At 34.3% G+C, this 24,992-nt stretch overlaps 1 protein-coding gene across 1 annotated transcript in view; it reads left to right on the forward strand.

The window, feature by feature from the left end:
* Positions 1–24,992, forward strand: part of LOC107192017 (echinoderm microtubule-associated protein-like 2) — a 146,145-nt gene that overhangs the window by 47,502 nt on the left and 73,651 nt on the right. Inside the window, exons 5-6 of the mRNA XM_015581191.1 lie at positions 4,835–4,963; positions 7,240–7,308. Coding sequence (XP_015436677.1) covers positions 4,835–4,963; positions 7,240–7,308 — 198 coding nt within the window. The remainder of the gene's footprint in view (positions 1–4,834; positions 4,964–7,239; positions 7,309–24,992) is intronic.

Here is a 24,992-nt window from a genome sequence, read left to right on the forward strand (position 1 = left end):
AAAATTGATAGCTTCTCGAATGACATCGCTCGAAGTAACTTGAGATATCACACTTCTTCGTGATTGGCGAAAGTTTCACCAAAGGTGTTTCTTAATTATTGTTCAAGCTGTAATTGGTTGAGCCCTAAAGTAGGAGGAATGCTCTTGGGTCTCGTCCCCGGTTGACGAGATGGAGAGAAACCTCTCTTTCAGTGCGAAGCTAACGCGAGAAAATATTGAAATATTGAGCACGTAACGGTGTGAATTCATGACGGTATTGTTTCCCGATTCAGCGGTAAGAACCAGCGTGTATGGGTCCCGAGTGAATAGAGCGCTAGTTTTACTGTGCGTACGGAACTGATTACGGATGTATTGTTCGCAAAATAGTTGTCTACTGTTTGAAAACTATACTGTATCGAAACTGTTCAGCTCATACTAAAAAGTCTAAAAGACGGTACGAATTGAAAAGAACTGAGCATGTTAAGCGATGACAAAAATATCCCAATGAAAGGCTAATGGAATTCTAAAATATCAGGCCCCATGGAAGGTTCTGCCGTTTTTCCGAATCGTTTCTTTGTAACATTATATCTTACTTTTAGATGTTCCTAGAAACCAAATTCCATGTATCAATAGGTTCGTCATTTATTCAGATTTTTTAACCCTTTGAAGCACACTGGTATGAAAAATGTCCTACCTTTTTTTATACCCAACTCGCATGGTGGGACGTTATTCCTACTACCTTTAAATCGTGAAATTATTAAAAAATAAAACATACTTGAAATAAATTAATATTATAGAAAAAGATGTCTGTGCAACTAGGCATATTGTTATTGTTAAATCCTAAGTGTTAAGATGAACTGCATTATGTGAGTAAAATGAATCTTAGACACGATGTAGAAGATATTAAATACGGTATGTATAGAAGCAAAAATCCGCTGTTTTGCTCTATGGATTTAAACTCGATCAACAAACAATAAAAACAGCTTGAAATATACATCAAACATTTGGGAAAGATGCTCTTAATGATCGTAAAATACAATTTCGGTTTACAAAATTTCACTCTGGGGATGAAATATTAGAAGGTTACACATATGTAGGAAGATTTGTAGTAGTGACAAACGATATTCTGCGTGAAAATACTGAAACAAATCCGCATTATACTTGTGCAGAATTAGCAATTTATTTTAAAGAATGAAATCATTTACTTAAAATGATCCATTACCTTATTACACTTTACCAAGAAGCACAAGAACTTTCGCGGGAGCATATTTCCAGGATATATTTGCAGGATCACATCTTCAGATCGAAATTTTGTAAACCAAAATTGTATTTTACGATCATTGAGAGCATCTTTCCTCAATGTTTAATTATATGTCGAGTTGTTTTATTGCTTTTTGATCGAGTTTAAATTCGTAGAGCAAAGCAGAGTGGATTTTTACTACTATGCATACCGTGTTTAATACGTTCTACATCGTGTCTAACATTCAACTGACTCAAATAATGCAACTCGTCTTAAAGCTGAATAAATGACGAATCCATTGATAAATGTATCATCTGAAGTATTTTCTATTAGTAGTAGATTGGAATTAGCAATTATCATCTACTTACGTATATAGACTACATTTATCCTTCAGTCTGCTGTTTATAAACATTTTCATTTGGTAATTGCAGGAAAAAATAAATGACTTTTTAATTTGGTGAAAATATTAGTTTTGTAACAATATTAATGTATAATAGTATTAATATTACAGATTTATCTGCCTTTGTTTTTAATGATAGGGAACAATGTTTAATACACAATTAAAATGGTTTTGAAGGAAACACACGGTAGACCGGTAGACGTAGAGTTTCTTACCTCGGTAGTTTTTTTCCAAATTTTTCAAGGTCGCCGGTATTATTTGCCGGAAAGCATATACTTTTTTCTGCTGTGTCTTGCAACGGATATTGAAATGCATTCAAGCATGTCTGTGTTATGACCTTGAGGTGACCTTGAGTAGCAAAAAGGTGATCAAATTCGAAGACAGTGTTAGGATTATATATGTGAACGTACTGTTTAATTTTATAAATGTTCACAGTGATGTCGATTGGTGGCGATACATTACATTGTCCGAGCCGAGCAATCACCGATTGCAATGTTCTTTCCATTGTTTCTGACGTAATAGCAGCACAAGCATTAATTATTCGATTCATCGTGTCGTGCGGAATGATAGGTTTGCGTAGGTACACATCTTTTAGCTTTCCCTTAAAAAAAAGTCAAATGGCGTCACCCGGTGAACATGACCATGGTGTACGCTTATTACAGTAAATTCTATATAAACGTTCGGAAAGATTTGTACGCTATATGTTTCTGCTTCCTTCCAACTATTGGGGGTTGCCCGTTGAAACTAATCAAGTGAGTAATGTAACATGCATGCGGTGTACCTTTCACAAGCTGACGGCTGATAATTGGGAACCAAAAAAACACATCTAGTACAAGGATGCAACCTTTCTATTTTTGGTCCTTTATTCTTTATTGAAAGCACCCCACCACTCCACAAGACATAATGAATCGAATAATGAGAGCTTGTTTGTTATTATGTCAGAAACAGTATCGTCACAAATGGACATCATGTTTAGCATCTATTAACACGTTTGCTACCATCACATGGTTTTGAAAACGTTCGTCATACACGACTACCAGTATCGTTCTATTGAATGGAATATTCTTTCTTTCTTCATTAGATATTAAAAACACATAAAACAGAAATACTGAATAATATACAGGGTATTTCACGTAACTTGACCACCTTAAATATATCGCTTATTTTGTATGATAGAAAAAATATCAGGGGAGAAAAATATTCTGTTCGAAGGCGCCAATACGGTGATGGGCCGAATTTTTTTTTCTCAAGGTCATTTTTTTTCGAGATTTCAAGGTCATCGAATTTTTTTTTTAATGGGACTACATATTTTCACTACAATACTCTTATAGCATATAAAAAAACAAATCCAACGAGGTGCAATATGTTGACCTTCACGTGACCTTTAGCGAAAGAATCATGAAATGTTTGTCAGTAAGCTCAGTACGCGTTCGGGGACGGTAAATACAGGAATTTCAATTTCATTGGAACAGTCTTTAGTTAAATCTTTATTTTAGAAGGTGTTCAAAATGTGCACCATGAATCTGGATACATTTTTGGAGGCGGTAAATAAATTCTTGCTGTACATTTTTAAGTTGCTCTGCAGTAATTGATCTACATTCATGTAGAACCCTTTGTCGCATGTTTTCTGCCGATGAAAGGAGAATACGAATGTCTGTTTACAAGCACCAGGGACAATTACACGGTATACTGTTTCAATGAAATTGAAATTCCTTCATTTACCGTCCCCGAACGCGTACTAAGCTTACTGACAAACATTTCATGATTTTTTCGCTAAAGGTCACGTGAAGGTCAACATATTGCACCTCGTTGGATTTGTTTGTTTATATGCTATAAGAGTATTGTAGTGAAAATATGTAGTCCCATTAAAAAAAAATTCGATGACCTTGAAATCTCGAAAAAAAAAAATGACCCTGAGATAAAAATTCGGCCCATCACCGTATTGGCGCCTGTGAACAGAATATTTTTCTCCCCTGATATTTTTTCTATCAGACAAAATAAGCGATATACTTAAGGTGGTCAAGTTACGTGAAATACCCTGTATGATATAAGTACATATTGCAATCCATATTCTGCTTTTATCAGATAAAGTATGCTGGCTCAGAAATTGAAGGGTCACACATATGTGAAGCCTGGTAATGAATGTGTTAACATAAACAGTAAGTTACAGATATCATTCTAACACTGTCTTGGAATTTGATCATTTTTTTGCTACTCAAAGTCATCTCAGTATCATAACTTAGGCATGCTTGAATGCATTTTAACACTCACTACAAGATGCAGTAAAATTGTATATATTTTGCGACAGAAAATGCCAGCGACCTTGAATAATTCGAAGAAAAATGATTACAGAAGAAAGTTTTCCTTTGTGGTGTGTACCTCTTTCGGAACATTTCAGATTAAATCTTAATGTTCACACGACAGTGCCGGAAGTCATATGGACCCGATTTTTTAAAAGCTCCACCTAACTTATAAACCTACGAATCGTATTAATTGTTTAATAACTGCATTCGAAAATAATGTTTAAGAAGTAGGAAGTATTAGGGGTTCAAACGGACCTAAGCAACACTGCTGCACGAACATTAAAAATACGAGACTTCTAGGGGTTAAACATTTTTCAGTATTATTAAAGATAAAGAAGATGTTAGGTAAGTGTTCAGGTACTGCAGGGACATCGTGTATAATACTTCCATAACTCTTTTCAGTTCATACATGAAATAATAGATAGGTAAATTATTATTCAATGGAAAATATGAAGATACAAGAAATACGAAAATGTCTAAACAATAATCATAATGTCTGTGCGTAAAATTATATATTAAATGTTACACAAAATTATCTACACATATTACTAAAACGAATAGTACTAATTGATAATCAAAATAGTGTTTTAACACTGTTTTCTTGTTATTTGAATAATGCAATTGTAAACAAAGGTATACTAATCATACCTACATCTGAAACCTTAAATGCGAGGAACGTATTTTTAAATACTTGATATTACTGAACGTGTAAAGACCGTAAATTAGTACTTAACATTACTAAACGCCTAAAAGATCATTAGTATCAAAAATATGGAAGGAATCTTTACAATGTCACAACGGCGAACGAAGTCTTTCTTTAGCTTCGTAATCAAATGTCGGCCTGATGAAGCAACAATTCTGCAAAGCAGGTAACAAGCTTTCTCGTCCCATAGTAATCCTGTTATTCGATAGATCACCGACAGCAAGATCAAACGGCCCACCCCAAAGCAGCTTACGAAGGGCAAAACGTTGGTCGTCGACGGGGGACTTCACACATTCTCCGCAATGTCAAGGAAGCAACTCGCAGCTAGTCAGTAGCAGGTAAACAGAGAATCGATGCTCTTTAAACTCTTAAGTAAGTGCACATTTGCCTGCTTTCGTGATTTTCTTTTTAATTACGCACCAACACGAATTCAATCCACTTTCTACACTTTTTGCTTTCTTGAACTTTTTACGTTACGTGGCTGTTGAACGTGTTCATTTCCCCGAAATGTTCACAAAGAAGCACAGATAAGCACGACAAGGAACATAATATTATGCCCAAATAATTAATTTCACTACATTTCTGTGTAAAATTATACATGACCTTTTCATTAGTAATACCAAGGATAACTATAGCTTGTTTATCAATACTGAACGCTCTATGTATACGGAAAGTGATTACACTCATTTTTCAGAATATCACATTCTTTAAACAATTAAATATTGCAATAATCTTGGAATCATTGAGTTATACAGTTTCGTGAAGAGAAGAAATTTATTCTCATAAAGATCTCCCTATGGATACTCTTAGTATTGAAGTGTCAGTCAACATGCTGGGAGTACTGTAAAATATCGATATAAATATGTGAAGACATCATTGTGAAGGAAAAATAACTTGAAATAATTCAAAGAAATATTAGAGACAAAAATAATAAATGAGCTTTTTTAATAGTCGCTAATAACTTACTTTGATGGTCCTTACGAGTATCCACAGTTAAAAGAACACTCTATGCCTTATTTTCTTATGTTTTCCTAATATGCTATTGGTGCTATTTCCATAAATTTCGTAGTGTATTATAATTATTCTTCCAAGTAGTGTTACTATTTTTTAACTCTATCCTTACATCGATTTTATTCCAATTTCAATAACTTAATACCTTGTGTAAAAATATGAGTAATTCCTTTGTACCTTTCACTTGGTAATTATAACTTCATTTACCATAATCTTAAGATAATGTTTTCATACACAAATTATTATGGATTTTAATACCTACATTTATTTGATTGCTTCACTAGCGTTAACACACCAAATAAATACAAAAGCGCAACATTTACTTTATTAATCTGTGTTTGAATAATCCATTATGTATTTGGTTAAATGTAGTTTGAATAGTAAATATCTGAATAGTTCGAAGTCGACAATAATTTGCAATACAAAATATGAAATTATCAGTATATGTTTTAGTACTAAAAGTATCTTCGAATGCTGTGTTGAACGTAACACAATACGGACATTAACTTAATCTTTTGAAATGTTGCTACACTGTCAGGGAGTGTTTCTATTTTCAATTCTATGTATTCTTGGTCGATAACTTTTCATTATCTTCAATAATATTTATATGCATGGAAACATTTCGTGTTAATTTTTCTACATTTAAATAAAAGAAAAGATAAAAGCTTTCTAATAAATTCGGAAATTTATTCTTATACAAATAAATTCCAATATTTTGTTCCTACAATCCGAATAATTACTTTTTGATATAGGGATTGTTAAGTTTGAACAAATTGTAACGCAAGAAAGGAAAAATTAGATCTGAATCTATTTCCATCTATTACTTATTTATTACTTCATTAAGAATTAATGTTTTGTATTCCGAAAACTCTTTTTGCTTCCTAGTATTTCTTTTTTAGTTTTAAACTATCGAAGGCAATCGAAAATGTCAAGCAGCATCTCTGCTACAAGCAGGTTTTGTTCAATGAAAAAATGTAGGTTTGTATAACTTCTAATTCCTATCATTACAGTGAGGATCTTCATGCCTTTATAGCTTCCAACACTACTTAATATATAAAGTATAAATTTAAAGAGAAAACAACATTTCATTTCCCTTCAATTTGGTCAAGTTTCTCTTCAATATCTGCAAATTTACACAAATACATGCAGTCTAAACGTTAAATTCAAAAAATTAAGTTTTACATGTATCACCCTTCGACGGATATTCTTAGCGAATTGTTTGCCCGTGTTTTGTGTCGAGACTAAAAAGCTTAAAACTAGACACATCACTTGCAGATCGACACAGTTGACCGGAGCCAACGAACGATCGATTACGTGCACTAGCGCGAATTTACTTCCTGAATTCACAGCTCATTAATCTTCAAAAGCGGGCGACTGTCTCTCCCGGTCGGCTTCCATTCGCCACCCGCTGGAACTTCCCTCGTAAGCCAACTGAATTGAGAAAGTGCAACCGGAAGCGCATAATGCCACCGGTCGCGCGGGGGCGAGCATGTAAATCGCGCGGAAAATCAACACGTTCGACACGCCACTGTATTGTGCTATCGTTTCGTCCTCTCCCTGTTACGCACCGCATGGTTTTCGTTTGCGTTTTCGTTCATTATAGATTGTCAGCGTCCACCAAGTCTCTCTTCAACCTCTTCAAGCCACCGGCGCTGAGCAACGTGAAACACGGGTAAATAAACACGTCTTTTTGCATTTTTTAATTTCTACTCCTGCCCCTTAACCAACGAACCACGTGCACCGGCTGTAACGGACACGTGAAATTATACGTACAGCTTTGGGATGCACTTTTCTGGCCTCTTGCTATTGAGCGTTGAGAAACACGTGTTCCTTTCGCAGATGGTTCTTTCTTTTCTACGCTTAACCCTTTCGCCACTGACAACAAGTATAACTATAATCACCACTCGTCGGATACTAACAATAAAGCTATTCATGCCAATTTTTTTTAAATTGCATTTTCTTGAAGTGTAACATTTTGAAAATGTGTACCTAAAACGCTACGTCTGAATTCGATGAAATGACAAAGTTACAATTATTTCAAGAAAGCGGTACGCTATTAGAAGCGCCAAGCCTAAGGCACGATCGTACTCGTTACAGAAACCACCATTAAATGAAAGTTTTAGAAATTATTCGGTCAATAGACGAAGACTTGATTTAGTCCAATTTACTAGAAAGACGTTTAGCTGCATACACGCAAAATAATAACGAAACTTTATACTCTCTAGTTTGGACCTTTACGATAAAACGAATACACTATCGCTCATAAGTTTAATCGCATTCGTCAAGATGCAATAAAACTGAAAGTAACTACAGGAAAAGGACGAATTACGTTGTATGTCATAATATTATTTGAAACTGGGGGAGGAAGAAGGGGGGGGGGGGGGGGCAGTGCGATAATTATCGAGACACATTATGTATAACACATGTTCTTCGAAAATACCTTCAACAATAAAAATATTTGAATCTACAAATAAATGTTACGATCGTAATGAATAAGTACTAAGGAAGGGAAGACATGGAGTAACGCTGTCCGTGTTTTGCTCCTAACCTAATGTGTACATTCCAACGTGATGTTATGATACATTCTAACCTGCATGAGGAACAATTAAGGAGACTTTAACCATATTTTAAATTCAATATTGAAACAACAACAGACTGACACTACTGACAAAATTATTGCGTGCGTCTTGAGTTTGGTAACAAATTTGTTTTACTATTGAAAACTATGATTAAAAGACAACAAATAGATTTGGAGATTAGAGCAAGAATATGTGTATTACACGATATGAAGGTATCAAATCAGGAAATAGCGACAAATTGAAATATCAAAATATTGTTTGCGTCATTAAATCTTTGCGTTGTGCGATTAAACTTATTAGCGGTAGTGTACACACATTGTGGAAAAGGGACCGTGGAAATTACTACTTTCATAGCAGTTTGAATGTTCGATGAACGATGTTTTCCTATTTTACAAATTATATTCTAAATATCGAATTATCCAAGTAAAAGATAAAGAATGAATAGGTAGATCCGAGAGATGGGTGTCTAACACGGTAAAAGCAACAAGAATGGTACAGAAATGTAAAAAATCGGCTGCCGATGAATTTTTTGGGAAAGAGGAGCGCTCCCTTTGTGTATGTAGCGGGAATAGCAGATTAAGAAAAACTGCCATAAATATATTGCTATGTACATACATAGTATACAGGGTGTAACAAAAATGTTGGATGACTCGGAAATGCGAGACTCGCGAGGTGATTTGAAACAAGTTTTTCCTTAGTAAAAATGTTATCCGAGGCTTTGTTAATGAGATATTAACGAAAAACCCCGACCAATCAGAACTCGGCCGGCAGTCTCGTGCTCTGATTGGTCGGGGTTTTTCATTAATATCTCATTAACAAAGCCTCGGATAACATTTTTACTAAGGAAAAACTTGTTTCAAATCACCTCGCGAGTCTTCCATTTCTGGGTCCTCCAACATTTTTTTTACACCCTGTATACATATCTATGTCGAAACAGCAGGCAAAAATTTAAATGCGTTTTTCTCAAAGCCGTGTTTTCCAAACTGGCAGTCATGATTTCTCAATAATGAGTTAACCAATCTATATCGATATCAGCAATCATTTGTTTATTATTTGAGGAAGAATAAAGTTTTATGATAAAATTTAATTATTACTGTATACGGCTGCTATTTCGTTAAAATATATTTTCTTTCCTTCACTCTAATTCAGCAAATAACCATACACGTGTAGATTAAGATTATTTTTGACCTTTCTGTTTAAAATAAATACAAGAACGTGAACCGTGGCAACCATTCAGACCGGTACGCTGCAAGAAACATGTAATAACTTTGTTAATATAACAGACAATTGCATGAAAGTTTTACTATGCTTTCTTGCAATGTGAGCAAACATGCATACAAAATTTCAAGTTCTTCGATCTTTAGTTCAAAAGTTTTTAGTTCAAAACTTCGTTTAAAAATACCCCCCCCCCCCCCCATGGGAATACCCTCTTAATTTGAAACTTGCACTACTATCTAAATGTATTTGGACACTTTCTTACTTTTGGAAAAATTGCATTTAAATCACAGATAAGGAGTCCTACAATGATTTTGTTTCTTTTTTTGTTAGTATTACATACATTTGCAGATAAAATCGGCATTAGTATCCATGGATCATTTCGTCGATGCCAGCTATAGCAGGCATTAGGGGAGAAAGGGTTAAGTAAGTTTTAACGTGTCCTGGCGTATCGACGATTTTAAGTGCTTCTAGATCCAGACCAATACATATTTCGTTGTGTTACCTAAACTTTTATCCTTCAGATTTTTGCGTTTAAGCTACAATGTCAGCAAATACAGAATTGCTTATACACGAACTTGAAAAACAACCCGCATTATTGAATACCAAATAAAAAGAGAATACAGGCAAATATTAAAACGAAAATGTCGCATAGTTAGCTGAAACGTTCATTGAAATTGTCAAGAAGTTTATAAAACTATCCATCCATCCAGTCTTTGATTTATTGTCGGATAAACCTAATATGAATTTCTTATTTTCTTTCTCTGACTCAGAAAACGGGGATCTATGATCTATGTATCCAGATTCTATGTAATTCATTTCTAATCTAAAAATTCATGGCAATTAGTATTGCATTTGCAATACGCGTTGCTCGGAACTGTAAACATTTTGATTTCGAAAACTGAGTTTCAATTTTATTATAAACAATAAAACACACTCAATCGCGTGAATTTTTGTTCTGAACAACTATTCACTGTAACCCAACAACATCGATACATAATATATTAAAATAATTGTTAATTGTTTCAACAAAATCGTGGCAATCGCATTATCTGCCTAAAATCCATCAAAACTGTTGCACTAACCCAATACTTTCAGATAATTAATTTTGATATTTTCAGACAACTATTAATTCACTTCTCAGCTGTCAATTTACGGTTTACCAGTTCATATAGTTTAAAAACATTTGGTGTATCCAGACGAACACGGATAATGTTATTAACACACTCAAGCAATCAATCGAAAGAAGAAGAAAACGCTTTCAACGATAAATTACAGTTTTTTCGTACAGACAATGAGTTTCGAACAACGCGATACCCTACTTGCTATCCCCGTGCAACATACCGTTAATTACCATAACGAGAATTACCTTCGGCATACGACCTCGCATGCAGATACCGAAGAGGCGTAAGATTTCTGGGTGTAATAAATCCACCTTTGCAACCTGGAATCGTGAAATACGCGCATACATAATGCATTCGCGCGAGAACCGTGAAAGATCTGTTTTTAATTTTAAATGCCAAACGCTTATTTGGAGCATATTAAAGCGAACACGGCTTTCTTTTCGGCGTGTGAAAGGAAAACTTTGTTCGGAGCACGACTCGCCTTTCCTTCTCTCCCGAACCCTTGAAACCTACTTTATATACTTTCGTTAAACACTGTACAGCACAGTAGAGACTGGTATCATACGAGTCGTATGTGCCTCTCGACACTGGAACTATCAAACTCGCCAGAACAACGGATCTGAGATTTCTTACCTTACAATTAGTAAAATCAGAAAGGTACTTTCGTGGGAATTTACGTTGACCTAATTCATTATATATTTTAAATTATATTATCCTATGCTGTATTGTATTTTATATTATACATATTATTATTTTATATGTCACAATTTAGTATGAATTCAACAATGTTAGTTCCAATGTTGAACGTTTGATTTTATGTGTTGCAAATGTATTGGGTGTTGTAACGTATATAACAGCACGTACAGTATCGTTCATAAGTCATCGGATAAGACAATGTTAATTCTGATTCGGATGTATTAGAATGGAAGTAGGGTGAAAATATACAGGGTGTCCCAAAAAGATGGGACAATCCGCAACATGCATATTCCTCATGCAGATGCAAATTGAAAAGTCATTTACCATTTTGTAATCTGAAGCTTCGTTTCTGAGATATTAGCAGGTAAACGAACTCACACGTACGCGCAGTATTGTAAAGAAATGCATGACCAAAGTCACTGGCTTCCGTTTCTTTACACAGAAAAAAAATGGTAAAGGACTTTTCAATTTGCATCTGCATGAGGAATATGCATGTTGCGGATTGTCCCATCTTTTTGGGACACCCTGTATATCAGAATCATTCAAGCGAATCTGAAGCTACTGTACCTAGCAAAATTATTTAATCAAATAAGTTAATATGGTCATTGTAAAGAAATACTGTAACGTACAAATATGATAAAGAAATGTTACAGAAAAATTGACGATATTTGATAAAGGTATCAACAACATAATAATAATATTGTTATTTACTTTAAAATATACAATAATGTAATGTCCAATGAAATTGAAAGTTTCACAGAAATTATGTACACAGTATGACAGGGTATTAAAACATTTTTAAGCAGCTAAACAAAAAATATGATAATGATAGTTGTCGAAACTTTCTTCAATGCCTGGTTATAATTGAACACTTCATCTGATACAAAATTTAATTTTCTCAGTTTATATTTCGTGAAAAGACACAAAGATATTAATTTCTTGCTAATAGTTATCTTGAATAAGAATAACTATACGGTTTTATTTTTTCCATCATTATAGAAAAAATTTGTATTCATTGATGAATACTTTTTAACATAGACCTTTCTGTTTTTTTAGATCAAATTCTTATTCATTGTACAATAGTTGTAAAATAGTCATAAATTTGTTGTAAATTAGTAATCAGATACAATTTCTATCGAGAAATTAAAACATTTAACAGACAAGGAAATAAGGAAAACGTATCTTGTAGGTTAAGGATGAAATTTCAGAGTTTACAAATATTTACCAGCAGATTGTCAAAATCAGGTCGATCAATCGTTCCTAATCGAAGTGATTATGTTGGCTAAAACAAAATAATGATTATTCGTAAGATGCAGTAGTATATTTAATTTATATTCGTTAGCAATACAAAACGTAAGTTGGTGTTAATCTTCTTCCGTTAGTTATTCATTTATATTATATCCTTACAAACCAGACGTAAGTGCCGGATGACTTATGAACACTAATGTATGCTTATAATGTATGCAGTGTAAACAGTTCAATACATTCATCTATTGTTATCTTTTTGAATGTTTTCTCACTGTGGTGGAATCTGGTATGTAACACTTCCAAAATATGTATGAAAAAATTTTGAATTTATACACTAATTTACAGATGGCTTTAGCACATTATATACAAACAATACGTAGTAATAATGGTATTTCATATTCCATAAGATAGTAGGAATGAGAACGTTATCTTTTTAATAAGGATAAAGTATACTGAAATTAAGAAACAGATAGTAAACTACTTACATGTGCACTTAATGTTGAACAGTATTAAATGTGCAGTTTTTTTATCCAATAAGTCTTTTACATACAAGGTTCTTCCATAGTAAGCACGAATTTCAATACAATCAAGAACTCTCTCGCTTCTACTTCATGGAGAAGGTAAACCTAACTTGTGTGTATGTATGTATATTTAATGCTACACATGATTGTAAAAGTATACAGGCTGACTCCTCCAGCAATTCGGCCGAGCTATAGGTCTGTTCCAAGTGAAGTTAGGAAACAATCCTAGGGGACAATTTTGCACTTTTTAACAAGCTCTAGCAGCCTGGGACACAATATTTCTCGCAAGTGCATCTACAAAGTGCAATAACACTTTCTTTTAAACGGATCTAAAGGTATACAGTAAGGCCATTGAAAACTCAATAATTAACGAGATATCTCATTTTTTTTAAACTTACAAGTATTTAGATGTTTCACACGTTTCAGATTCTATATAAATCTAGATAGTGCAATTGAAATTACTTTATAATAGCATAAGTTTTAATTGTTGAAAACTGAGGGATTAAAAGTCGCTGTATCTAAACTTTTTCGTAACATGACTGCTGCAAAGCATCGTGAGATTGTAATCTAAAATGTGTATACAATACTTCGTAACAGAAAAAATTCACATACCATACCTCTGCTCATCTGAAGCGGGAGGGACGTTTGTTATCTTAAAATTGTTTTATATAATAAAACAAAATGTTGAAACGAAGTATAGTGACTGCAGACAATACTTTAATTAGAACTTAAATTTCAAAACATCAAACACTGTAATTAAACATCCAAAGAATTGAAAACAAATTTAACATACGATAATAACAGAACTCAACTGCTGTATTAATATTATGTATTTTATTTCATCTTATTAACTGTCGCAGAACGCATTCACAATGTTCGTATGGAAATCTACGGACCTGCATCTACATATTCTGAAAACGTAATCCAGTTTAAATGACCAAAGTAGTAACTATATACAGAGCGTCTTGCCTAAACGTAGCCACTCAAATTAAAAAAGAGCCAATACACCGTTCAGAATATCTTTATCCCAAGGTCATTTTTTTTCCGTAGTTTTCCAGCTTATACTGCCCTTAATCTTGAAACAATCAAAGATCATTGCAATATCTTATTGCTTGTTTCAATGTATTGTTATGGAAGGACACTATTTTGAACACTTATTAACCCCTTAAGTAGAAATGACGAGTCTCGTCCGCATACATTTTCTGTGCCAAACTCGACTTTGACGGGCGACGCTCGTCGCATATTTAAATGCTTAAAAACCATATAAATTTCTTCTAACTTGCAAAAAAAAAATTATAATGATATTTGCACATTCTCTTGACTTCTTTCCTATCTAAATGGTTTCATTGCAGATAACGGTACTAGGCGTTTTGTAATAACTCCACACATAGAGTTGCGCTAAATTAAATTGTCTATACACGCACGTTTCTTTGAAAGTAACTCGTAAGGCAAGGGGTTAAGATGGTACAGTCATTGAACTCTATACCTGGAACGATAACTGTGAGTATTCGAGGTGACGTCGGCTTGTTAGACAGAACACTACGTGAGAGGTATCCCTATTTCACTCTTACACACATCTTTTCTGAACGTACAGTAGCATCTATATCTGCCTATACCCAAATTTGCTACAGGATAGTAAGTACAGGAAAGGGAGGTACTGAGAAATACCTTCGAAACTACCAATCTCCATCGGCGCCACGCCGGCTCATCTAGGGTTTTCCGTACTCTCTTATCGTTGCAGGTATATTGTAGAGTTCAATGGGTACAGTAGACTCACGTTAAAGTAGCGCACGTTAAAGTAGCGGCAGGAACGCCCCAGCTCACACGCATTACTTACACACGTGCGCGCACCCCGCTATCGGTCGCCATCTATAACCAAAGTTCTGATGCAATTGGTGGATCGACCGAACTGCTACGAGATCCTGCGTGCTCATTGGCTCGCGTTAAAGAAGCGTTTCCAGAAGAAACTCGCCTCGAGAGCCCCGCATCGCTACTTTAACGTGAGTCTACTGTAACTAAGAAAGTGAGTGATAGGCGTTTTGAAAATGTTTATTGACATTCACAAGTTCTTGCCCATCATTGCTAAAACCTGCGATCTCAATGGAAATAAATGTCATGTTTAAGTTCAATCTTTGGTGTAAAAGTTTGCCTCAAGGCTATGACATTATACATCTGTGAACGTATTCTAATGTGCATGGGAAAAAATATGTGCTTGTATGTGAAAGAACATCGCGTACCTTGAAAGCCACGAAAGAAATGACCATGGGACAAAAATATTCATTGTGGCGTATTCGTTCTTTGATACCGTTTAAATTGCATATAAAACATTTTCTGTATCATCACAATTCAAGGAGACACACAGGTGGATATATTTAGGTAAGGCAACCTCTATATTATGTAACATATGTAGTAATGCACAAATTAGCTAACGAACATTATTAACGAAGCATTATTAATGAAATTTACAAAATGTATAAAGTCAAAAATTCATTACGTTTTTAAGTTATCAGACACCAATAGCGAACGTTACGTTTCATGTAAGTATTTAATTTCCACAGAAATAAGTATACTGAATTTCGCATTAGAATAAAGTATGTAGTCGATTGCTCATTGACACAGCTAATAAATAAGTGATCCTTATTAATGCTACAAATGCATTTAAATGCAAAGCAATATCATTTAGGAGGTGTCCAAGGTTTCGTGTTCCCTCGCTTCTGAATCAAAGGTCGTCGTGAAGAATGCAATTGTGAATTCCGTGTTAAACGGAGACCCGATCACGAACCGGTATTCGGCATGCAACTGCATGGAATCACGCGAAACTACGTTTTACATCAGTGTGCGAACTGAAGGGGGCGGCCGACATACATAAAAAGAACAGTGTTGCCTACCCTACAATAGGTTGTGATACGATAATACGGGGAACATTTCCCTTAAAATACCGTTTCGAAACAACAGATACGATAGCCACGTGGATAATGGCTCATTTAACGCGCGGAACGAGGCGCGTCATTACGTCCCCGAAGAAAGTGAATAGCAATTCCCGTAAATAGGTAGTTACATACTACAATCGTGAACGCCGGGTATCCTGGTATACCCCGTTTCCAACAAAACTTAATTAAACGATTCAATTTATTTATTCATGGAAGAACAAACCCAGATAGCACCATACATCCAATGGACGTCTCTTTCATCTCCAGTTTATATCCGAATGTCCTACGTCCATTTTGGACATCCCTAGGATATTTGCAAGACTTAAATATCGCATGTTCTAGGACTGTCGGTTTCTTAAATCTTACGAATGTTCGTAGGATTGAAATTTCGGATGGTTTCGTTTAGTAATTTTGGCTCAATTTCATTCCGTGCAAGGTGATGGAACCCCATGAGCAAGGGCATTGCAGTCCTCTAGTTTTTCGTTTAGAATTTAGAAGAAGGGCATGTATTAAAAACACATATAAATATTTAGTAGATACGTTATTTATTATTTTTTATTACATGCTATTTACAAGACATTTACCCGCATTCTCTAGACATTGCAGACAATACACCTTGCCTCTTCTCCACAAAACATAAGACGTAAACATGGGTCAAAAGTCATTTTGAGTATCGACTGTTAGCTTTTATATTATATTTATTACATATGATTGAATGAAATAAAGAGCAAAGTAGTATATTACACATATCACAAAATTATACGAGTTATTATATTTTTATTTTGGTAAATATTTCTGAAAACATTCGTCAATATCTATGTAAAAAATTTTTCAAGTTGTTCACATGTGTGCACATGGTTTCTTCATTTTGTGCGCTGAACGTACCCAACAATTTCTTCTTACCAGTTTATTAGCCGTGTTACTAAAAATTTACACTGTAACATCGCAAATTTCTAATTTAAGTTTTGTTTTTAAGTTTTATAACACACACGCGCGCATGTGCACACTCACACAAAGTACACAAAGTAGTAGTTAAAACTTTACTTACGATGTCAAATATTCGAACGATAGGTTTCCATATCTCTACATTGTTGCATCATTTTTTAAATAGTTTCTTTGTCTATCCCTTTATTTTTTTGTTCAAATCAGCATCTATTTAATGTATTTCTACTAATTCATTTACAACTTGTTTCAGTCTAATTTAATAATTGCATAAGTTGCGTACATAGAACGATCTATTAAGCATTCTAGAGTCCTAATACTCTCGTTGTTCCCTGTGCGTGCGTACCTTTTATTTAAACGTCTATTCAAGTAAAACGACAGAACAGTGATTACGGATAATGTTTAGATAAGATACTAGTCTTAATTTCGGAATCCAATATGACCAAGTTTTCTTCAGCTTTTTACTTTACAATACTTTACAGAGAACTGAAGTTCTATGTATAAGGTATTAATAAACATATGGGACACTTCCACAGGGTGCCACCTACATGCAAAACTAAGACGAAATTGTGTTTGAAGCGGGTTATTCTACTTGAGAAGTGCGCTCTTCAATTGCTTCACGTCTTGATTTCATTCGTTTTATTTTATTTCATTCATTAAATTTAACTAGGTCATCGATCGATCCCGTGTGTCAGGTGGGAATCAATTGTTCAAAAAATATTTCTTATAAAAACTATTAACATACGTAAATAATTGCCCATAAATTATATGATATTTTTAACAGGTTGAATGCCACGGGGGTCACCGGTGACCGGCACTTAACTTGGCTGTGACGCCATGGGGGCCACCGGTGACCGACGTGCCCGGATTGAAAAAAAAATAAGAAAGGTAGACAAAAGACAACACTTATAATTTCTTATTATTATCATCGTTGATGTAGTGGTCTGAAGAAATGAATGCAGTATAAAACATTTGAAAATAGTTTTATTTATACATTTAATATAGTTTTATTATGCGCGCACGTTACGATGTGTCGTATTAAAACATTCTAAACAAAGGAAGGGTGAACCAGCACAGTCTTTACAATATGTCACGATTTTTTTGGTACAGTTTTTTGCAATTATTCTTCCTAGCTTCTTTGAATTTTTTTTATAACAAATTTTGCAAAATCTTCGCGCCGTTCGAGCTTTTCCCGGCATTGCTTTTAATTCATGTCGTGGTTTTTTCAGCAACCTTTCATGTGGAGAAATGGAAACTTCAGCTTCATGATCACGACTGATTGTTAACAGTCTCAAAAATAATAAAATCGTAACAGTATTACTGAACAATGCAAAGACACAATTTGAGATAAATGACAGTCGCGCGAAATCGTACTCCAGCGCCACGGGGGTCACCGGTGACCCCCGCCGAAATTAACATGCCAATCATGTTTATACGTTGTAAATTATCTATTGTAGATAATATTTCAACATTATATGTATCGCTAAATAGAAAGTTCATCGTGGCGCCACGGACAATCCCGGTAAAATTGGCGTGGCATTCAACCTGTTAAGAATTATAAGTGCGTACAGAGAGAAAGCTTCATTTATCTAAAGAGCAACAACTTAATCTAAATCAAATATTTATGGATTCTTCACCGTTTTACAAAATTTCACTATTAATCTTTTGAAAGATAAAGACTGATATTTACCTATAAATGAAATATTTGTGACTTGTATACCATTCCTTTTACAAGTAATTATTTGGTGTTGGGGCGACCTCACAGATTTCAATGACCTTGGAACATGTTATCAAGGTCATTGAAATCGATGAGGTCGTCCCTATTCCGAATTATTACCAAATATTTTTGTGTGTATTTCTGAAACTCAGGCCGAGTCGCGGTTATATGGAGGTATAGGATAAAAATGCGCAGAATGTTGACCTTGACAATATACATATTTCACGGTGATTGGAATTGGTTAGGTTGCCCCTATTCCGTATAATTACTCCTTTATATGATATACATGTCTTTATTATAACGTACAATACAACAGTCTTCTATAATTTCCAAACTTTTATTTGGCAAACTTGTATATTTTCGTTCATGAATCATAAAATGACGTAATACAGCACGCGTAGGCTCAAGAACATTTCCAAGTCATGCTATCATGTACACCTGAATTGATTCTGGCGTACGACCAAAACAATATGAAATGAGTAAAAATGTTTATATTCGGTAACAAAAATTTCGTATACACTTTCCTTTATGGGATCCATCTAATAAGAAATCAGCTGTTGCGTTATTTACATTAATTCCTAAGGCAAGACATCCTATGAACTAAATTTTTGTCAAAGTTTGCGAAACTTTAAAAAGTAACAATGTTTCAATAAGTGAATAATGTTTCTTATATTCGAGTATATTGATATTTGTTAATTTTATACATAGGTATATTGATGTTACTCATCTCAAGAACTGCACCACGTAATTTTATATTACGGGATTAACTAGATGTCTAAAATGAACATTATAAGAAAGTTAATACATGAAGAATTACATCGTTAAAAAATTAAGCGTATTCCAGCATTCTCGATAATTCTATTCTTTACTGGTGTCTGAATAGTCTACAATCGCCATTAATGCAAAAACACTAGATGGCCTGTCCTAAATGGAGAGAAATAAGTGGTTTAGTGACTCCTTTATGAAATTGCCGGCTTTAACCAGGTTTTTCAGGTAAATCGTAAATTCTGGTGTTGAATATCGGCCAGTCCTTGAGCGTAATCCGAGGCGAGCAGACGTATGGCAAAAAGGAACGTAAAAGTGACGTAACGCGCGAAACTACTACGCTTCGTCGGGTAATAAAAGTGAACTCGTGTGAGTCACTCTTTGTCGGTTTCGAGAGCAGATCGTTCTGAGAAGTCCCGCAATTTTCATCAGCTTGAATCAGTTTAGTCGCGGTACGTGTAGAATATTCATTAAAGGAGAACGAATTCTCTGATCTAGCTTTGTGACTTCGCGAAATGTTGTGAACATTGATAATCATTGACAGATGTAAAATTGATAAGCGCGAAACGCGTTTCCGTGATAAATCTTTCCAAATCTACCCAGTGACGTGATTCAATTAATATCGAGAACCTCGATAAATTCCAGATATGTAACGGCTTACTGTTAGGCGTAACGTGTTGATTGAAGCAACACCCGATATTTTAAAACTAAATCTTTTCTTAAAACCGATAGAAAATGGAAGTTTAATACATAATTTCCACGATTTCTAACTGTATCACTTTTAAGTTAGCGACCTATAATCGTTATTATTTATTTCTTACAATACTATTACCATTTTGAAAGCATAATATCGAGCACTTCGTTTTAGGTAGGTATGGAACATTTTTTTAACAGTTTGAATTACAATACACCCATACCTCACTTTACGGCCTAGATACGTTTCAGAAAAGTTGGCCGTTAAGCGAAAAGCCGTTTAACGAATCAATTATTTTGATACAAACCCATACAAATTTGATTGGATCTGCTCCAATTTTTTATAAAATAATATAGTTTTTAGTTCATAAAGCATTTATTTTTTTTATTTCCTATAAAAATGCATTTTTTTGGCCGTATAACGAAACATTGTGGGCCGTAAATCGAAAAAGTGCTATAACTGAAAAAGGCCGTTATAGCACAATGCCGTATAAAGAGCGGCCGTATAGCGAGGTATGGGTGTACAAAGTATTATCAAGCAGATATTTTTTTTAAATACAGGAAAGAAATTATGCGAATATAGAAATTTTTCGTAAGAATATGTAAATTTTATTTTGCGTCGCAAAATCCTCGGCGCTATTGCCTCAGTATTATATTTTGTGAGAGCGAGTTTTAACAATAACCACTTGTTCCCATTTTCGTCCTACGATGGCTCGTGCTTATCGGTAATTCGTTGACCGAATTAGACGACGCTTCAGTCTAGATGTTGGGTCATTGGAAACTCATATACATAAACTCATATGTATAAACTAAGAGCCCGCAGATGGAGAAAAAAAGGGAGACCCGAGGAGGTCTTGGAGAGAGAAGTGGAAGTTCCAAAGTATTTTGTCGAGGACAGTCATACCGAGCGGACATTTTCGTGTAAAATAAAATTATATTTCTACGTTCGCAACCTCGAACGCTGATGTTACTCGTGCGAGATAAAAAATACAAACCGATACACAAAGGTACAAATGTGTTGGAGACGAGTTGAGATTTAATTTTCCAAACAGAACTAGATTTTTTAAATATAAAAATGGAAGAAGAGGATGGCTTCTTCAGGGTCTTACTCTCGAATCACAACACCTAAATTTTAAAGATATCCTTCGGTCGAGTTTTCTCAAACTTGCAACCCCAACAACGCTCAGCGTACAGCGTGTGAGGATGAAGACCGTTACCGAACACATAGCACGTAGGGATATACCGGGTGATTCTTACAACCAGACCAGGCTATAACTCTATTTCAAGTGAAATTAGAAAATAATCGTAGTGGAAAATTTTGTATTGTTCAAGTTACATCTATTATTATTCGAATATACAGTGAGTGTAAAAAGTATTCGTACACCCTTTAAACCGGAACAACTCTTTTAAAATTGGTCCAAATGACTTGAGTTTTTTTGTGAAGTTAGAGACATTAATTTACTAAATGATGTGAAAAAAAATTTTGAAAAAGTTGCAATTGGTCCGAATCGCGAAGAAAATATTAAAGATCGTGTTTTACAACTTTTTAATCTGAGGCTATAATGAAAATTTAATAAATACATATCGAAGATTTATGTTAGTTATGTACATACTGAAACTTTCATTGAAATCGGTTAATACAGAAACGAGCGACAGACATCAAAAGATGTGAGAATTGTTGGATTTACTACAGTTGTAGATCGAAAGTCGGGAAAAACTACGATTTTCAACATTTTTAATCGTTTGTATCTCGTAGCAACGTTAACCGATTTTGATGAAATGTTCAACATGTATATAACTAACATAAATCTTCGATATGTATTTATTAAATTTTCATTATAACCTCAGATTAAAAAGTTATAAAACACGATCTTTAATATTTTCTTCGCGATTCGGACCATTTGCAACTTTTTCAAATTTTTTTTTCACATCATTTAGTAAATTAATGTCTCTAACTTCACAAAAAAACTCAAGTCATTTGGACCAATTTTAAAAGAGTTGTTCCGGTTTAAAGGGTGTACGAATACTTTTTACACCCACTGTATGATCTTTTTTAGAAGTGCATCGGTGTACTTGATAAATATAATTGCATTCTTTTTTTTAATGGAACACTACGATTTTTTTGCACAAATCGATTCCTCATGTCATTCTGTGTATAAAAAGTGTAAAGTAAGGTACTTGAAAACACAACACTTGATGAGATATTTCACCTTTTAGACAATTACTATATCTATTAGCGTTGAATCATCACACCACTATCGTACTTAACGATGAATGTACCTTTCCTAATAATGAAATGCTTAATTGACATATTGAGCACATCTGGTCCACAAAAAATCCATATCTTATTGTTAGAAAAAGTACAAACAATCAGTTAAGATTCAACATTAATGTGTGGTGCGAAATTCTTGATGCATACGTGTAGTTAAAAAATTCAAGAACCGATATTTTCGAAGTTTTTTCTGTGAAAGAGTAACTTACACTGTGAATTATTGTATTTCCTTTGTTGAATACATATATTATACGATCTTACATATTTCTACATTTAGCGAAACAATATATAAATTAATAAAATTAAATTAATCACTTTTGTACACGATGCCTGGGATGGATGATCTTCGTAATAATCCTATTTAGAAGCATGAATTTGTTTTTTCGTGAAGTATGTACAAAAGAGAAGGATCATTGCTTCATGGGAACCACGAACAAGTAGTGGGTCTCATGTGTCGGGAAGGGAGAAGAGAGGAAAGTATATATGTAATGGTATTTTGGCTTCTCAATATTACCTCCTTAACGCACACATGGGCAAAGCGGAGGGGCAAATCCTCCGATTTGGAAAAAATCCCATTTTTTTCTTCTAAGGAAGGGCAGCCCCCCCCCCCCTCCCCCGAGTAAATAACATTATATTAACTAATATTTTGTACGTAAAAATGATTCTAAAATCGGGTTAATGTAATATTAAGAAACCTTGAAATAAATGTTGTCCCCTATGACTAATAACCTGGTTCCGTCCACAAACGCGCGCACTCGAATTTACTCGAGCAAACGGTATTACGCTGCGAAAAAACCATGCGTTAAAAGGTTGAAGAATGTATTGCATAATATTAATTTAAAATTATTTTCTTTTAGCTTATTTACCCACATATGTGATTAAACTACATCTCTTTGGCTGGTATATCTGTTTCTGTATACTATTCATAAAACCTGTTAATAATTATAATCACTCTAACAGGTTTTGGAAGTATATTGTCTGGTTTATTTTGTATAATAAATTTCTTCTCTTTATTCGTGGTAAGGTTTTTATTTAATGTGAATAAGAAGTTTCAATTATTTACATATATACGAAGAAAACGAGGCCAATTGTTGCAAATTTCTCAATGCAAGGAACTCACAAAACTCATACTTCAATATTTTCAATACTTAATTTTATATGTGTATAGTTGTAATATTAAACTAATTACCCTCTTATATAATTCTAACAATTGACTGTTTAAAAAACAAAACTGTTTAAAAAACATACTCATGTTTCCATAATTTTGTAACGTTATATATAACAAATTTAATTTATTCCTACTAATCATATAATTTTACCATACATCATATGTTCTCTTTATCTGTCATTAACATTTCATGCATGAAAAATGAAAGAAAAAACAGTTCCGTGAACGGGACTGTAATTTATAATACTTACGCTTAATCGTGTTACAGTATTATTTATTTGAATTCTACTTATCGTACAATTGCTGCTTTAACACGTGCTTCATAGTGTTGGTACTGCTGAACATTTTTCAATCTTAACATACATAAATCTAAAAATTATATGTTACGACTTTAATACAAGTAATCAGATAATCGTGACATAAGATCGTTTACTGAAGTATTGGGTATCAAGTTCGAAGACATTCGAATCCTTTCGCGTGTTTGTATTAATATTGTTCAGTGATTCTTCATGCTTTCAGCTATGCAGATAATACTGTGCCGAGAATCATTTCTTTTGAATTGTAGATAACATTTCTGTACAATTTATTAATTGTATTGAAAATTGTAGTACTGTCGCGGACATGGTAATTCCACGTATACGACATACGTATCAGTTAGTCAAAAATATAGCACTTACAAGGGAAGGCATGGAAGTGCCCCTCTTCGATTTTGATGAAACTTCGTATGTCTGTTAACCAGTCAAAAGTAAGAGATACGTATTTTTTTTATCGGCTGAGGCGCGACTTTAATAGGTGAAACCGCCACTCGAAGTTTCGAGCCGAAAGTGCTATCTCAAAAACCAGAGGAGATACATGACGTATCCCTTATTTCTGACTGCTTAACAGACATACGAAGTTCCATCAAAATCGGAGGGGAACACTTCAGTGCCTTCTCTAGTTAGATGAGGTTCTTATTTTCAAGAAAATCAATTTTGAACGTTCCATCGAATTTTTAATAGAATTCAGCTGTTAGGCCTGATCATATTCACTATTTCTTTTTTTGGCAAACATTGACGAGGATACCGGTTTGCCTCAAATTATTGCAAAATGTATAATAACATAATCTTGTGAATGTATAATAATCTCTGAAAGCTAGAGTAACAAAATTTATAATAACATTCTGACGTAAAGGGATCATTCCGAAAATGTATTGTACAACTACTAAGTTACGATAAAGAATAGACAATAAACAATTCTAATAGCAGAGACTGGAAGTGTCCTTCTTACAGCATAATATGTGTAGGCGGATCAAAAATATAGCGTTTCGTCTCGGGAATCGTTTACCAAGACTTGTCAGTGGGGCTGACGGTAAACGACCCCTACCCCAGACGCCTGGGTTGCTCCTCGGCGAAGCCCCTTAAGTAGCCAAAGGCTGCAATTATCGCTTGCGAGAAAACTCGCCACCTAGCGGTCGTTACCAAAAACCCAAGCGACTGGGAGAAACGTC

The sequence above is a fragment of the Dufourea novaeangliae genome, unplaced genomic scaffold, assembly GCF_001272555.1.
Source record: "Dufourea novaeangliae isolate 0120121106 unplaced genomic scaffold, ASM127255v1 scaffold287, whole genome shotgun sequence".
NCBI lineage: Eukaryota > Metazoa > Arthropoda > Insecta > Hymenoptera > Halictidae > Dufourea > Dufourea novaeangliae.